The sequence below is a fragment of the Sarcophilus harrisii genome, chromosome 2 (assembly GCF_902635505.1).
Source record: "Sarcophilus harrisii chromosome 2, mSarHar1.11, whole genome shotgun sequence".
Taxonomy (NCBI): Eukaryota; Metazoa; Chordata; class Mammalia; order Dasyuromorphia; family Dasyuridae; genus Sarcophilus; species Sarcophilus harrisii.
Window position 1 is genome coordinate 460,292,654 of NC_045427.1, and position 18,428 is coordinate 460,311,081.

Genomic DNA, 18,428 nt, shown 5'->3' on the forward strand with positions numbered 1-18,428 from the left:
TTGTGCTTTGTAACTTGTAGAAATGGATAGTCATTAAGAGTGATAATGCTTAGCAAATCTCCTTTTTTCTAGCTGAAGTCTCAATCTGATTGCAATCTGAGTAACGTTATTGATAAAGACATTTTATTGAGGACACAGAACAGGTTATGAAGATAAGATGTGTATTGTGCTATTTATGCCCAGGAGGATTTAACACACAGACAATGTATGACTGGAGCAATAGTCTCAGTCTTTGTCTTCTGAGCTCTAGTTCTGCATTAGCAACTGCCATGTCCACCTGTATGACCCAAGCACATCTCAAAATCAACATATGCAGAAAACTCCTTCAACATTTTTTCTTCTAAACAAAACTCCTCTTCTAGGCTTCCTTGTTTCTATACAGGGCATCTTCCCAGTTATACAAGTCGCTTCTTTTTCAATCTTCAAGTAGAATCAGTAGGCAAGTTTTGTTAACTGAACCTTCATAATATTTCTTCAAAGTATCACCTTCTCACTATTCACAAAAGCTATCAATCCAGGGTAGGTATTGATCACCTTTTACTTGGACCAGATTGGTGTTCTTTGCTTTAATCCCTCCTTTTTCCATTTCCATACTAGACACAATGGCTAAAATCATCATTCTAGGACCCAATCATGTCATGTCCATCCTTAAAAACCTTCTCTATTTCTGCTGAGGACATGATCTCCAGCACAAAGGATCAGAAGAATCTCACTCCCACAGCCTTCCTGTTGCCTTCAGGACAAAATATAATTTGCTCAGCATGTCAAAGGCCATACACAATCTGGCTCTTACCTGCCTTTCCAGATTTATTTCACACCATATTCCCATGATATATTCCTGCCCAAATGATTTCTGTCTTTTCCATGAACTTGACTTTTGGAGTCCCATATTTATGTGGTCTCTTAGGCCATCCCCAATGCCTGCAATGCACTCTCTCTACCTCTCAGAATTCTTATCTTCCTTCAAAGTTCAGAATAAATGTCATTTCTTTTATGAAACACTTCCCGATTCCCTATTTATGAATATTCTCTCTACCTCAAGTTACCTTATATTTATTTATCTCTGTACATGTAACTCTCAATAGATTATAAGCTCCTTGAGGATGGGGGCTAATCATTTTTGTCTTTTTATCTCAAGTAACTAGTAAAATGTGTTGCACATAGTAAATACTCATTTGGAGAAATGAACTGAATTCATCTTTCTGCAAATGTTTTCCTCTCCAGTCTGCCTTCTTGATTCATTTCCATAAAATTTTCTCTGCCATGGTATAAAAGCCTTTTTATCTGGAAATTCATTCCACCTCTTGACTACTCACACTGGAAGTACTGATACATACACCACTGTGGTCTTTCCCTTTAATTATCTGATTCCTCCTTGACTTTCCATTTTAAGGAGGAAGTCATAATCAATAATGTCTTCATTTGTATCCAGGGCGTACCCCTAACTCACTTCTTCAGAATTCCTTTCTAACATGCTACAGAGTCTGGAAACTTAGTTCACCCCTAAACTAACCAGATTACCTCTCACATTGAAAGTAACTTCTGTCCTTGCAGCTTTTCCATCTAATTGGCTAGTTCCTCTCAGAACCTGTATTTTAAGGAGGATGCCCAGGTCAAAACTGGCTTGATTTCTCTTCTTCAGACTGCTCCTGATTCTCTGGAATTTCTCCACCATGGTCCCAAGCTTGGAAACTTCATTTCTCTATCTCCTCTCCTATTTTCAGTTTCCTTTTGTGAGTAATCTTCTATCATTATAATGCAAATTCCTTGAGTATGGATTGTCTATCCTTCTGCTTTTATTTGTATTAACAGCCTTTAGCACAGCACCTGTCACACAGTAAGTGCTTTATAAATGCTTGCTGACTTCACTTGAACCCTTAGGCAGCCTATGACAGGAGTAGATTTTGAAATAACAGTTGTAAGTAGAGTTTCTCATCTTAGAAAACAGGATTTCAGAACTGTTAGAGACCTTACAAATCCTTTAACCCAATTCTTTATTTACATGTGAAGAAGATATTTGCCTAGAACATACAAGTAGTAAATGGTAGACACAAGATTCAAATCCAGCACTGAACGTGCATAAACCACTGTAGCTCTTCAAGACAGACAGCGGACATGATCTAGTAGATTTATTTTCTCTTCATACTGATCTATATAAGCCTTCACAAGGTTAGTGAACCCAAATAAGAGTACTGACTCGGGTCCTTGGAGAAACCCTTAGAGACACACACATAGGTAGTGCCTATGTGATTGACTGTTGCCTTCGATTCTGGGTCTAATGACATGAATTCTTTAGACAATGGTTCCAAGGCCAGGTTGGATATGGCCCTGGCTCATTTCTTTAATCACTGATGCTGGAGTACTTTGGAAAAGGCAGATACTGACTAGGCTCATTCTGAGGATCCTGCCCTCACCAGAGCATTTAAGAAGCTCTCTTGGGAGCAGTCTCTTAGTAGAAAAGCCATTCAGTATGAATGATGCTGTGCCCATTGATATCCAAGTCAATTATTTTCAATTTCACCAATAAACTTTTGGATAGTTCCAATAACCTGCTACATTTCAAATAGGAAGATAATATTCCATTTCACAATCAGTGGGGATGTGGACCCCGAGTTGTGCTTGTAGCAATGGGGATAGGTACATTAAGACAACCATATCCTCTTTCCTGTCCCATTTATCACCAGTGTCCCTTATCTCAGTGATGACTAATTAGGGATAGAGGAAATGGAGATATTCTAGTCTAGGAAGAAATAAAAACCTGTGTCTTTGGCCTTATCAGGCATTGTTTCTCAGCTTCTACCAAATCTATCTTTCTAAAACATCACTTGTATCATATATATCTTGTACTCAAAACCTTTAGTAGCTCCCCAATGGCCATAGAAAAAAGCACAAACTCCTTAACTTGACATTCAAAGCCTTCCACAATCTGGCCCCAACATATTCCTCTGTCTCTATGTTCTATTCCTCAATACAAACCTTCTCTTCCCCAAAACTGATCTCTTTGTTCCCAGAACACACTTACTATATACCTCAATGATAAGAAGGGACTTCAGAGATCAGATATTTCAAATCTCTCATTTTATAAATGACGACACTCCTGCCCTGATGGGGAAAGTGATATGGCTGAGTTACATAGGCAATAAGCAGCAGAGACAGAACTAGAACCTTTCTGATTGTAGATCTATTCCCACAGCTGTGCTTAAACTACATTTCCTTCTCCTTGATCTCTTCCTTGCTAAATTCATCCACTAATATCCAATTCAAGTTCCATCTTCTCCATTTTTTTCTCCTTAAGCATCTTAGTCTCTCCTGAACTTACAGTATTATCATGAACTAGTAACACATCTGTCACATCACATAAAGCCAGTTCTGTGACATCTTATCAAGTGGTCTTATCATTTCACTTGTCATGAATGTATCTTGTCTCTTCAGCTAGTCTGGGAGTCCCACAAAGGGCCCTCAGGACCATGTCTTCTTTTCTGTACAATGAAAGTTCTATAGCTCAGGGCCAAGTACAAAATAAGGTATTCTATACAGGCTTATTGAACAAACAAGTTTTTTGTTTGTTTTACTATACATGATAAGTTGCTGAGGTATGTGTTCAGTCTCTACCTAGCTATCTGCCAATCAAGCCATCAAAGCACAATTTTATCATCTTCCCTCCTTAAACTACCTTATGTAACTACTCAACCACTACTTCTCTCAAAAAAAAAAGTTGGGGACGCAGGTAATCAGACTAATCACAATGAATCAAAGATTGAAATCATTGGCTGGGAAACTTCAGAAACTTAAACCCCTTTATGGCTTGAGTAAACCCAGTACCAGCAGGAGGTAGTAATGTACAAATTAAGATCTCCTCTGCTTGTCCTTCTCAAGGCACTTTCCTATCCAACAGGGCTAGGAGACATAGTGAGTAGAACACAGAGCTGAAGTCCAGAAGATCCAAATTCAAATTTGACCCTTAGACACTAGCTGTGTCACCCTGGGCAAGTCATTTAATCTTTATCTACTGCAGTTTCCTTAAATGTAAAATGAGGATAATGATAACATCTGACTCCTGGGAGTTGCTGTAAGGGATCAACTGAAATATTTATAAAGCACTTAGAACAGTGCTTGGCACACAGTAAATGCTTAATAAATCCCTCTTTCTTTCTTTTTTCATTCCCTCTCATTTGATCTTCACAATAACCTAGCAAGATTGGTTGAGTAGGTATCATTATCTCCAATTTGCAGATGAAGACCATGAGGCCCAGAAAGGTTCAATAACTTTCAAAGATGATCTAGCTAAGTTGAGTGGGAGGGCTGGGCTAGAACCCAGATCTCCTAAGCAGGTTCTTTATTTTTGTGTTCTTCCCATCAAATTGCCTAAGTAAACTCAGTGGGAAGTTTTTTAAAATGCCCTTCAAATTACATTTAAACTGAAACACTGGGCAAAGTGGAAAAGATGCTTGTGGAGATTTGGCTGGAGTCTTACCCATCTTTTCCTGACTCAAGGAATTTCTGAGCAATGCACTGTTTTCTTGGCAAGAAGGGAGTGATGACAATGAAAGCTGGAGTTACCCTTGGGAAACAGAGCCTAATACTAGGCATTATACACATTTTGCAGTTCAAAAGACAGAGTTGTTTTGTTTTGTTTTATAGGAAAGCACAAATTGAACTTTTGAAAAACACAGTTTGAGTCTCAAGTTTGTTCTAAATATGGTATCCAAAAGCCAGAATATTCCTTGGCACAGGCAGTAAGACTAGTACACAGTCAGCCTGGAAAAAGAAGGCTTAGAATCCCCAGCTGGCAACTGTGTTCCTGCTTTTCTTCTAGGTGCCTTGAAGTGGTTTCCCAAACAGGCTTCCTTGCATTATCACCAGAACCTGCAGCATCCTTATTACACTAAGTACTTGAACTTTAATTAGAGATGATAGGTTGGAATCAGACACGTTGATTGCATCCTTTTTTGTTGGTTGTTAAAATGCATCTGCACCTTCCCTTCTGCCTGGGTTCTTAGCTCCTTCTTCTTCAACATCTACTCCCCTCCTCTTTGTTACCTCAAAATAAAACAGCAGCAGCAACAACAACTCTCTGGGTGTCACATTCCCCCCTCCTCCCCTTCTTCAACCAAAACTTTGTAGCAGAGAGTGGAGTGAAATGGAGGGATTAATTAACAATTATTTAATTTCAGAATTGATCTAAATCACAAGTCTTAGAGCTAGAAAGAAACTTATAGATGATTTAGGTAAAGATAGCCTCATTTTGCAGAGTAAATCCATAGTGGAAAAAGTGACTTTCCAAGGTCACAAAGGTTGTGAGCTGTACAACTGGGTTCATCCCAGGGAAGTCTGAAAGACTTAGTCAGTTTTACCAAGGTCAGCAAGTGGTGGGTGAGAAACATTTTGGAGAATCTTGCATTTTCTACCTGCCCCCACAAAGGAGCTAAAGCTTCAACTCAAAGGGCTCTGATCCAATGAATGCCAGTACTACTGTTAGATTAACAAGAGATTTATAATTAAGGGGCAGAAGGGAGACAGAAACCCAGGCCCAGGGCTAGTTGTCCCTACCCAATATTACCAAATTCCTTGCCTGCAGAAACTGGCTTCTCTGTTGAATAATAATGAACCCAATAACCTCAAGAAGCACGAATAAAACAACTCTGTTTCAGTTCACTAATGTGCAAACTCATAGGGGAGGAACGGGTTAGAGTCAGAATTGTAGAATTGGCAGACAGTAAAGGAAATGGTAGTGGGGGCGAGAAGGAGGTAGTCTATACTGTTGCCGGAACTTGAAAGTCTGTTTTTAATGGACCCTTCTCTTCCGTGTGTACATAATATAGTTCCTAAGCAAAGAAGCAACGTTCCCACCTCTGGGTGCCAAAGGTCTCTTATTTTTGTTGAATCTCTTGTCCTAATCACTTTGTATCCACACGCTGCAAAGCCCCCCACAGACGCCAACAAGAAAGCAATCCTCATCCCTTCCAGTTCCAGATAACCAACGACAGCGCAACACTGAATTCCCGTTTCTCTCGATCTCTTTTCCCACTTCCCTCAATCCCAAAGGGAGCAGGGAGCAGGGAGCAGGAGCCGAATACAACCACTCAGACAAGCTGGCTTATCCCGAGGAAGGAAGGGTCTTAACTGACCGCCGGAACATAAAACCAGGAAGAATACAAGTTGCAAAACCATTCAAAAGGAGGGAAGAGATCCAAGCAGAGGTACGAGCAGAGGACAGTAAGTAAAGGAGGAAAAGGACGTTGGAGAGAAACGGGAGGGAAAAGGGAAGCATAAACACACAAAGAAAAGCAGATGAAAGTGTGGAGATGTGGATGTAAGTAAAAAGGAGAATAAAAGCATATTCGACTAATCACGGGGCAGAGTGTGAATAGTGTGCGGACGTTCATCCCCCCGCCAAGGATTTAAGGGTACACCTAGCACATCTTGAGGCATTTGTGGGGACGAAGCGGCCCGGGTTGCGAGCAGGTGGCTCCGTTCCCCTCCGCTCCGCGCTGGCTGGGTTCTACGCACGCGTCCCGCCCCCTCGGTCCCTTCCCACTTTCTCCCACCCACCGCGCAGGCGCTTACGCGCTCGGTAACTGACAGTCCTAGCCACTGAACTAGACGGGCTGAGTGACCGTGACCGTGACCATGACCGTGACCGCGCCCGGCGGGGGGGGGTCAGGCTGACTCACCGGAGCCGTGCCTCTGGCGGAGGATGACCGCCCTGCCCGGTGGAGGAGAGGCAGAGGAGGCGGCGGTGGCCGCGGCGGCGGCTGCAGCGGCGGTGGTGGCGGCGGCATTGGCCGCGGAGGCCGCGGCAGCCTCGCTCCCGGTGCCCGCTGCCGCTCCCGCAGCTGCTGCGCCCGCTGCCGCTGCCGCGGCGGCGGCTGGGGCGGCTGCGGCCTCGGCGTTGGTGGCTCCCTCCGGGGGCCGCTTGTCCCGACCAGGCTCGGAAGTGGCTCGGCCGGCAGCCCCGTGGCGACGCGGGCCGCTGCTCTGGATGTGAGAGACGGCCTCGGCGGCCTGCATGTCCGGCGGCGCGAAGCGCGACAGCACCCGCAGCAGCGCGTGGGCCTTGTGCTCCTGCGTTTCGTCGTCGCTGTAGTCCGACACTCGGCATTCATAGACGCCTTCGTCCTGCCGCCGCACGGCCGACAGCCGCAGCCGGTGCGAGATGTCATTGCCCTGTACCCGCACGGTCTGCAAGAGAGGCGACACCGCGGCCCCGGGGTTAGAGGCTATCTTCTCCCACGCCGAGCCCGCGACCCCAGGGCAGCACCTCGTTAGCGGCACAAGACCGAACCCCAACCCTTCCCCTGAGACTCCACCCACCCACTTACCCACCCCGCACTGAGTTCTCTCTAGACCCGATCCGTATTTGTCCCCCTCAAACCAACCCCCAGTGTCCACTTCCTGCATTAGCCTCCTGCCTTTCTCCCATCCCCTACTGCTTTCACTGATCCTTATCTAGCTTCCCAGGCATAGGCCTCCGGCACTTGTTCGTGCATCTCTTGTGTCAGCTCTTCGGTGCCCCTTCCCTTCTTTGGTACCCAGATTGCTTTCCTTCTGCACAGCCCTTGGGCAGCGTCTTCTTTCTCTATATCCCTCCTGCAACTCTCCCTTTTATATTATTATTCCCTCTCCCCACTTCTGAATATTTCTTTTATATCTTTTCCCGATTTCTGTTGTCAGCATCCTTGCAGATCCTCTCTTGCTTAGTCTTCCTACAGTACTTCTTCAGTCTCACATCATATATCCCATCCCATAGAACAAAACCATCCTATTAACTCCTTAATTTTCTTGTGTCTGTTTAGAATCAATCCCTTCATTCTTCTCATATTAGCCTCTCTTCCTCTTTCACATTAGCCTTCCACTGTATTTTCAGAAAATGCTGCAGTTTTCCTGGTGTATTTTTGTGAACTAAATTATGTATCTGTTCCTTCACCTTATCACTAGTTAATGCTCTTTCAAAGTTCAAAACTGTCTGATCCTAGGTCCTTTCACCTCTTAGATATAGTTCCACAGGAAAATGATGTCATTTGAAGAAAAGTAACTGCTTCTCTTAAGATCTCAATATTCCACAATCCCCAAGGAGAAATCAGATATTACAGCTAGTGTGCCTCCCAACATTCTAACACTCACAAATCATCTAATTTTCCAGATTTTCATATTACTACAAAGCAAGTCTTTCTGCTCCTTTAGCCTTTAGTAGAACATGTTCTGCCCCCTTCACTCAATGAATGATACTACCTCCAAACAATACAATGATTCCATCTCCTCCCTTGCAACAATATATTCCAGATCTATAGCCTCTCTCTCAGGCTCATGTATTTCCTCAAACATTGGTCAAACACAAAACTACCAAACTGTATTGTTTTCTACAGACACACCAAGATGATATGGTTAAAAAAAAAAAAAAAAAAAAAAAAAAGCTGCACAGAAGAGAACAATTCTTCTGAGAATTGACAGAATATTCTGGGAAAGGGAGGCAAATGACCTGAGCACACAAGTGGTTGCAAATAGTAGGGTTTTGACATTTGCTGGGAGAAAATAAAACCAAGAAGTAGGCTAGCAAAATGAATAGCATTTAGCACATGATCTGGCATGAAGGGTTTTTACAGGTGAGAGCAAATCAGGGAGTGGAGACAAATGCCATGTTCTCTTGATTTACAAAAAATGAAACTTGACTGGAACAAATAATAGCAGATGGAGGCTTGACACTTGGAAGCAGCAGAAAAATGCAAAATTACAAGAGTAGCATGAAAGCAGTTTGCTCTACTGGTGAAATAGGCTAAGGTGAAAGAATGTTAACTGTGGGAAGAAAATCCACCAAGAGGGGTCCCCCACACACCATAGCTGTTGCTCTACACTTACGCTGATTTTGGTTGCATCCTTATTTGTTACCTAAAATGCAAAGAGGGAGAGATGTTAGGCTACAGTTTTCTAGTTAATAGAATAGCATCTCTCAGGTTAAAGGAGATCCTCATCCCAGCTGTTTCACTCCCTTCAGAGCAATTTCTCAAACTAAAGATTTGGGGGACCTCAGGCAGAATCTAATTGTTGTGTATGCTGAGTATAAATAGGGACTTCTGCATGGGCCATGTAGCAGGTTTCCAAGGGCAGATGTGACTTCAGTGTACCTAGGTTCCTACCCTTGCAGGGTTCCACTGGAAGCTACTACCCCTCAGCTGAAGAGGGATGAAAGAGGAACTTGAAACAGTAATGCTGAAGAACAGTCTTAAGGTTGGAGTATGGGGAAGCAGGAGAAGGGGACATTCAGTTCAGGCCCCAGGGTTGTATATGTAAAGCTGAACCAGGTTCCTCCTCACAAAAGGTTTTAAGGGGAATTGATGTAGGAACTGGAGGGAGGTGCCAACTAAAGAATGCCTTTGCATTCCCAATTGCAACTATGAAAATAGATCAATTCCCTTGCATATTTTTCTTCTGCCTCTTCACCCCCAATACATTGGTGGCTTTAATTTAAAAGATTATCGGCTAGATGGGGGTAGTTGTATCTGGGGAGAACATTGAACATTCCCACAATACTGGTGACAAGATTCTCAGAGCTAGGGGACTGAACTCCAATCAGTCTAAGAAGGTTGGGGTGGGGGAAAGGTTGGGGGAGGAGGAATTGGGGAAGGCCTTATTTTCTAGTGGGTCTTTTCTGGTGGGAGGTAAGGAAAAGTATTGGTTATTTGTGAGATAAATTTCAGTTTCAAGGTTGGGTCTTAGCTCTCTAACTTAAAATTCTGGGTGGTGGAGAGGTTCAGCTTAAAATTGCTCCAGTTCTATACTCCATTCCTTGGGATCAGAACCAGGCAGATTCTGTATTTTTTTCACTGATTAGTGTGATAATATATGTAATATGTTTTGCACACATAAAACCTTTGATCCTTGGATATCCATAACAGAGAAGCTTCAGGTTCATTCCCTTACATAGTGACCAGGCAGGGCAGGGCCTCTGCACTTCGAATGCTTGAGAAAAGGACGTAATACTGCTCTTGGGAATCTTTTTTAGGGGGAAGGTGGTCTGGGAAGTGGAGTATGAAGTGATGGAAAGGAGTCACGGAGGGTAAAGGGGGTGGTTACGACTTCACCATCAACCAACTCCCTCACTTAACATTGGCCGGCTGACAGTGGTCATCCCTTCTCAATACACAGCACACAGCAAGAAATGGGGATTTTACTCTTCCTTTTGTTGGATTGATAGCAGAGGAGTAAGGGTTGATTTTGTTCCCTCCCCCACCCTTCTACTGTCCCCACCCTCTTCCCCGCGGGGCTTACGGAAGGGCTTGGTTCTTTTACCTTGTTTCTGCTGCCAGGGGCACTGAGCGCTAATTCGTGGGCCAGCTCCCGGGGCGGGTCTTTAAGATACCACCACTGGATCTCCAGCGAGTAGGAGGTTGATCCACTCGCCCGGAAAGCACAGGGCATCTCAATATCTTCTCCCTCCCTAACAGTCACATCTTTGGGGACTTCGGTGAATGTAGCTAAGAGGGAAAAGACAGAAGTGACAGATTGGGGTTGGCTGAGCTGAGGGCCGCTGAGAAATCTGGGTTCGAATTGGATAAAGAGAGAGATGCATCCAAACCAGCCCATGTCGGCAATGGCCAGAGCTAATCATTTCCAAGAAGATACTCTAAGAAGTCGGGCGCAGGTTCGGGTGGCTAGCTTTGGGAAAAGAGAAGTTAAAGAAATCAGGGCTGCCTCTTACAGTTTAGCCTTGGGCTGCTATTACAGCACTATTCTGAGAAAGGAATCCGGGAGCAAAGTTTAGTCGTGCATCTCTAGAGGAAAGAACACTTTGCAAGGAAACGTGGACAGTCATTATTCTCTTAGAGGATCTGTAGAGGGGGCCAGGATTGGGTGGAGGGAATATCTTGGGTCTTTGGCATCCGTCCGAGGTTTAACTGGAGCCATGTTTGCGCCCCCCTCCCCCCCCGCCCCGTCTTTCCTCTGCAAAACCTCTCTGCTGCCCTTATCTGCAACTGCGTTCCGCTCCCTTCCCCCCGCCCCCTAGTTTCACCTCACTTGCCAGCCCCAGATCAGCAGCGGAAGATCCCTACAGCCCCTCACACGCTGCACCAGACCCCTCCCCACCCTTCCCCAAGAACTGAAATCTCTTCCTTTCTGTTAGCACAGAGCCTGGCAGCCTATAAGGCACGGGGCACCTTAAGCTCCCGGCTTCTGCTCTCAGAACCAACCGGAGCTGAAGGGATTGAGCGGCTGTGAAAACAGATTTTGGTTGATGGAGCCCATCGGCGATTGCACTATTTTTATGTAAGGATTTAAAAGCTGCCTTTAAGAAGTGCTCAGTCCCTTCGCAGTTTCAGGTTCTTATTCCTACCCTGAATAGTGTGTCTAGGCGGGTTGCTCCCCGGCACATTTCTACCTTTGCTTTCTGAAAGGGATGGGTGGGGAATCTTTAAAATTGCCCTTCGAAATCTGGTTTCCTGTGCCCCCTCCCCCAGGCTGAATCATGGAAAGTTTGGGACTCACCGTTGGCTATGAGGAGCAGCGGGGCATGCAGCAGCAGGTATCGGAGGGCGCTGATCGGTCCCCGCTGTTCCATTTCACGTGGGGAGAGTTTGGAGAGCGGGCCGAGGGGACAAGCGGATGTGGGCGCCGGGCGCGGCTAGGACATCTCCAAATCCATGGCCCCCCGACCGGCTCGGACCCTGGTCCAGCTTGGGAGAAGGAGGCTTGTCCTCCGCTCCCCGCCGCCACCTAAAGCCACCAATCAACCCCTTTGGTTTTATTTTCAGGAGAGCGGGAGAGAGGACGAAGCACGGGGGAGGGGCTGGTGCGCTAGGATGGGAGGAAGGATAAATTCCACAGGATGGGAGGCGCCGGTCGCCCGAGGGTGTGTGTGCGCGCCGGTGCGCTGCCAGAGCCGGTCCGTCTGTCCGCCCGCCTGTCTGTCCTTCTGTCTGTTTCCGTAGCTGGATCCCCAAAGCGAGTTAGTCAGATGAGGAAGCGGGTTTCACTCGGCTCCGGAAGATCCGCGATTCAGTATCCGCCAGCGAGGCAGGGGTCCCGGGCACCGCGCCAGGACCCATCCCCCAATGCCTCTCGGCTCGGACTAGCCGGGAGGAGGAGGGGTGAATCGGCAGCAGCGCGGGGGTCTCACGCTTAGCGTTATGAACTCCGGCCGATGGGCTACCCTGCAGGATGCGCTAGGAACCACTGACACTAGGGAGCCACTCAAGAGCCGGGCTCTTTGCCTTCTCTTTCTCTCCTTTTTTTTTGTCTTTTTCTCCTCTCGCTTTTTTTTCTGCCCGCCGCCGCCCCCCCTAGCCTCTTTCGTGACTCCGCCAGCCAACACTGCTCAGTCTCAGAACGGAAATCTGACGTCCAAGCGTAACGCGTTTTTGGTGATAGCCGGTCCGGAGAAGCCAAAGAAGAGGGAGATAAAGTGGTCACTGTTGGGGCTCGAGTATCCCTTCCCACTCTGCGCCTGGGATTGGATCCGTCAGACGTGATTTTCACCCCCCCACCCCCGACTTCAAGCTCTCCTTCCTCCCTCTCCCCCACCCCCCTCAGCCAGCGCGGGCTCCGATCTTGGTGCAAGGACCTTTCATCCCGGATTCCTGCCTTCTTTTTTTTGGGGGGCCTTTTTCCGGTCTGAAACTCCCCCCCACTAACACATTGCGCCAAAAGCGCCCCGCTGCTCAGCGCCGCGCCCTCACCCACTGTCGGGCAGACCACTTCCCACAGGGTGGGCACTTTATCTCCGACACCCCGTTCCAAATTGCCTTAAAATTCTACCCAGCACCCTCGGGACATTCCTGGTGACGTCTAGGGGGAAGCGTCCCTCTTTCTTCCGCAGCCCCTCCCTTCCCTCTTCCCCTAGCTTCCCAGCTTCCAACTTCTTACCTCGGTTTCTTAAGCAGGCTGACCCAAGCAGTGATCAAACCCCAGTCCATGGCTAGAACAGGAGACCAGTTAGAAAAAGACAGCTAGGAGATGGGGGAGGGGTGGCGCAGGGGCATGGGAATAGGAAATTTTCCCGAAGCCAGGGGGTTGGGCCTGGGAACAAAGGAAGACCAGGTCTCTAAACTGAGCGGGCTTAAGTCCGGTGGTCCCGAGGAATAGCTCAGGGGTGCCTCTGTTGGAGAGAGGGAGCTATGACCGTGGGAGATGGGAGGAGGAGGAGGAGGAGGCGCAGGAGAAGTGGGGAGGCCAGGAGGGAGGGAGGGAAAGGAGGAAGGGAGGAAAAAGAAAAAGCGAAAGGAGGGAAATACAGGAAAAACGAGATGCAAGAACAATTAAATTCCATTATTCAAGCGGAAACATTTCCGAATTAAAATCAAGCAAATTTCCCTTCCCTCCAAATCCATTCCTCCCCCCTTAACCCACAATCACCAAAGAATCCTAAAAGAAAAAAAATCCCCCTCAAACCTTCAACCTTTTTCCCCCCTCTCTTCCTCTCCAAAACCCCACCACCCCTTTTAAATTTCCATTTAAATCTTCAATTACAACAAAATAACTTTTCCAAAACACCTTTACCCTCTCTGTCAAATAAATAAAAACGAAGAAAACCAAAACGGAAACACAATCTTTTTGAAATTTTTCTCAAAACTCCCATTAGACCTTTTTCTCCTTCATCTTTACCCATCTCTTTCTTTCAAAAATTTTACTTCTTGTCACCCTTACATGGAATATTTTATAAATTTTTTTGAAAAATTCACAAAATAGTAAATATAAGCCTTTGGGCAAAAAATTTTTTCTTTCCTATCATCTAACATAATCTATCCTTCAATGAAAGGTAATTTGACTCTTGCTAAGAAAAGTTAGATGGAATCTTATATTAAAATACCTTTACCAATTCTTAGAAAAAATAACATTTGCAAAACCCTTGCCAGGGCTTTGACAAAGGTATCTTCATTTCCTGAAATTAGGTTAAATTTAAAAAATTTCCCAAATCAAAATAAATTTAATATTCCTGAATCCCTCAAAAAAGGAGGCCAAGACTAATACTTTGAATAAAAAACAAGTTAAAATAAAACGATTTTTGCTTTACTTATAAAACAGCATTTCCTTCTTTGGATCTTAATTTCCTCATCTATAAAATGAAAGGGGCATTAACTAATAAATCAAATTTACTCAAAAATTTTAAGTTCAAACAATTTCTCAATAACACAAAAAATAATTTTTACCTTATAGTAGATTTTATGACCTATCTAGCCCAGGATCTGATTCTAATCTGACAGAGGAAACAGTAGATGAGATACTTTCTGTATCTACCTTCTCATTGATTACAAATCTGCACATCTCTAACTCAATAGATCCCTATGACTTTTTAAAATGCACTGAATTTGGAGTCAAAAGATAGTTTGAATCCTTGTTCTGCTACTTATTACCAAGTGATTCAGCATAAGTAATATTCTATCTTGTGCCTCATTTTCCTGCTTTATAAAATGAGGAATTCTCAAGATCTTTCAGCTTTTCTCTCTTCTCTCTCTCCTCTCCTCTCCTCTCCTCTCCTCTCCTCTCCTCTCCTCTCCTCTCCTCTCCTCTCCTCTCCTCTCCTCTCCTCTCCTCTCCTCTCCTCTCCTCTCCTCTCCTCCCCTCTCTCCTCTCCTCTCCCCTCCTCTCCTCTCCTCTCCTCTCTCTCTTTCTCTTCATTTGTTCATGTGCATGTGTGACTTTCTTGGGATTCCTTGATGATCACTGATGCATCTTGGAAGTTTCTTCAGTTGAAGTTCCCTTTCCCTTAGACACAGATGTCTCATACAACTCTCAGAGAAGGGCGATTTATGTCAGAGGCAACACATATGTAGTCACTTATAGACTTCATTTTATATGTATATTCATGTCAGCTTACATGTCATGGTTACATTTTGTCTAGTTCTGGAATTTCCAACTGTGTTTCATCAGTGACCCCTATAATTCCGATCGCAGTGCTTGTGACATTCTTAATCAAATGTCAGAGCAAAGTTGATTTTTATTTTCTTGGATTTAAAAGGTAAATATATAGTAATAACTGACAAGAATTCTGTGAAGTACACAGGGTAGGTTTTGTTAACATCATTTTGTAGACAAGGAAACTAAACTGAGATACCAAGAGATAAACTGACATGTTCTAGGTAATATGGTCAGTGAATGTCAGAACAAGGAACAGAGCTCATTCCTGAATCCCCAGGCCAGGGGTCTTTCCACTATGGTGGGGTATAGAACTTAACAGTGTCTTTCTACTCTCTATGATGATTCTCCCCTTTCTCCATCTCTTAATTTTCCTTTTAGAACAGTAACTCCTCAAGAGCAAGAAGCAGCACTTCCAAGATGCTTACTATACCTTTCTTTCAATTGTTACTTCGACACATAAAATGAACAATTTAATTTAATTAGATAAATTGTTAAAACCTCCATTTTTGTTCATTCCTAGTTTTTATGTAGCCTTTTCCCTCTCTGGGATGTCCTGTCTCTTCTTTGGTAATTGAAGCATAAAGTCATTCTTACTCTGAAACATTAAGGAAAGGTGGGAGAGAATGAATGTTTAGTATGTTTAATGCTTATTCCCTCCCAAAGAAAAATGTATTTCAATAGACCCACACATCAACAACCTCAAAAAGGCCTTTTCTTCCTTCCTAGTGTTCCATGCTCTATATAACAGACGCATTTCCCTCAAAAAAAAAAACTGGGTTTCACATGCTTTTTGGGGAATTAATCTGGAAGAGCAGGAAATTGACTTAGGTGAAATTTAAGGCCCTTGACTGGTGCACTAGAAAGGACACTAGATTTGGAGTTAGAGACTTGGGTTCATATTCTGCTTCTGACACTTATTACTACCTGTATGACCATGGTCAAATTATTTAAACTCTTGGACCTAAGTTTCCTCATCTTGTACAATAAAGGAATTGAACCAAATGGTCTCTAAGGTCCCTAAATCTACAATTTGTATTTCTAGGAATTTATCTTCTTTGTGTAAGTATTTCTATATTCCTAGAGGCTGGCCCAATACATTGTATATAAAAGCTGTGCAACAGGTATTTACTGAATTGGATTAAACTCAAATTGAGAACAAGCTGCTCAGTGGATAGAGCTCTGAATTTTAGTCCCTGCTCTGTCATTTACTTAAGATACAATCTTGAACAGATTACTGAAACACCCTTGGCCTTCATTTCTTTATCTGCAAAATGAGAATAAAAATGCCTTTACTACTTAAATTCCATCTACGTAAAGATACAAAGAAACATGCACATAAAGCACTTTGTAAGCATAAAATATTAGATAAATTCCAGTTTGTTATTGTGATTTGTGGGTTCAGATTTTTTGATGGTTTTTCTTAAAGTGGAGCCCACCTGTATTTCATATGTTTTCCTGTTGGGAGGTTGCTTGTGCAGTTGATGTCAATATTTCTGTATGGATGGATGCACTGGACTCTCAGCGGTACTTTAGAGTGTGCTATTTTAAACTACTTTTAGCCTCTTAAGAAAGTAATCTTAAATTACAGATCAGAGTGAATATTTTTCCTGGAACTCACTTTTGAAAGGTATTTTTTTTAATGTTAAGACCCAATTGGAGGTTTGTTGTTGGTCCTTTCTTTCCTGACCTTTTCCATCATATCTGTACCATATACAGCAGCATTGATTTTGGCTAATGTATTTTGATTTAAAAAAACAGCCCATCAATAAACTTTTATATCAATAAACCCAATGCACTTTCTGTACTCCACAGATTAAAGGAACAGTTCAGATTTATTGTAGCTCTTATTTTAGGACCATTTTAGCTACTGTCTTTCCATTACTACCAATGGGAAAAAGAAGACAGCCCCCTAGGGAACAATTTCCCCAAAAGACAATAGTGGTTCTGCTGAAGGCACTTAGACTACCAGTTACCTCTCTTCAGCTGAGGATCTGGCTTTACACCCCATTGAAAAAAATGGGGATTGTCTACTTCTAACTCCTCTTTCCCCCCAATGTCAGTTCAAGGAGACTTTTCATTATTCTCACGGTTATTAGTGACCCCTCCCCTCCAACACTGTCTTTATTTTGTATGTATCCAGTATTGAATTCCATAATTATCAAAACGTTGAAAGTGGCAGTCATGGTATAGTGTAGAGATATAGTGCAGAGTATCACACCCATGGTCTGTAGTGAGTCCCAGAAACAGATTAAAATGTAATTGGGAAATGTTTAACAAAAATAAATTTAAAAATGCAATACAAGATAGATAATGCTATTTTGTGGTTTTCTAAGTCAACAATGTAACCAGTTTTTTATTTGAATTTGGTATCACTGGTATATGTGTTGAGAGCTGGCTTTGAAGCCAGGAGGTCTTGGCTTACAATCTTACCTCTTTCACATGCTGGCTGGGTGACCCTGGCAAGTCACTTCACCTTTCCACAATTTAGATGACTTTCTAACTGTCTAAGTTGCAGAATAGGTGCCAGTCTTCACTGGTGAAGAACATTCTTCTTTCTGTGTCAATGAAATAACATTCTGAGTTCTATTGCTTATCAACATATTGTTCAACTCCAGTAAAAATGTAAGCTTCGTGAGAGTAAAGACCTTTTTTTTTTTTTTTTTAAATTTGTATCCCCAGTTCCTATTGCTTGTTGATTGATAGGTCAACAACTTTTCCTAAGAGTGAAGAGAGCTCTTCAATGAGTCAGGAAGACCTTAATTCAAAACCATTCTCAGACATTTGTATTACCTTGGGTAAGACATTTAACCCCTGCCTGCTCTGTTTTCTCATCTGTAAAGTTGGGATAATAATAATTACCTACATCTCAGGGTTGTTGTGAGGATTGAATTTTAAAAAAATAAACTATTTTACAATCTGTAAAACTCTATATAAAGACTAGCTGTTAATAATATTACTAGTAGCAGTTATAGTAATAATTGTAAATATATTTCAACAGAAAGAAGCAAATTTTTGTCCCAATATTAATTTCCATATCATATTTCACCTGGATCCTTATCTTCTCAGATAAGGAAAGTCAAAGAAAACTTTGTTCTTAGTTAACAAATGAGGAATAAACTGTGTCTATACCACTCAAATAACTGGATGTTAAAAAGTGAAACATTAAGTCAATTTACTAGTTATTTTATTTATCTGGTGTTTAAAAAAAACCTACCCTAACAGATGAAAAAACAGTGATAATCATATGGGAAGAGGGTTAGGTGGGGGAGCAAACCCCAATTCTGCTATATATTATTCATTTAATCTTGGGCAATTCATAGTTTTTAGGGCCTCATTTTCATCTATAATAATAACAATCACTAACACTTACTTTGTGCCAGATGTGTGCTAAGTGCTTTGTAATTATTATCTCCTTTGATTCTCACAACAACTTTGGAAGATAGGTGCTATTAATTATTATCCCCATTTTATAGATAAAGAAACTGAGGCAGAATTAAATGACTTGCTCAGGGTCACATAGTTAGGAAGTGTCTGAGGCCAGATCTGAATTCAGGTCTTTTGGTCTCCAATGAGGAGGT

At 43.3% G+C, this 18,428-nt stretch overlaps 1 protein-coding gene across 2 annotated transcripts in view; it reads right to left on the reverse strand.

Annotated features, from left to right (window-relative positions):
• The window catches only part of VSTM2B (V-set and transmembrane domain containing 2B), a 50,173-nt gene extending 38,288 nt beyond the window's left edge, over positions 1 to 11,885 (reverse strand). For both annotated transcript variants that reach the window (XM_023494163.2, XM_031954408.1), the window contains exons 1-4: positions 11,482 to 11,885; positions 10,288 to 10,472; positions 8,857 to 8,886; positions 6,675 to 7,182 (exon numbers count right to left, since the gene is read on the reverse strand). In XM_023494163.2, coding sequence (XP_023349931.2) covers positions 6,675 to 7,182; positions 8,857 to 8,886; positions 10,288 to 10,472; positions 11,482 to 11,554 — 796 coding nt within the window. In that variant the 5' untranslated portion in view covers positions 11,555 to 11,885. The remainder of the gene's footprint in view (positions 1 to 6,674; positions 7,183 to 8,856; positions 8,887 to 10,287; positions 10,473 to 11,481) is intronic.
• Between the last annotated feature and the right edge of the window lie 6,543 nt (positions 11,886 to 18,428).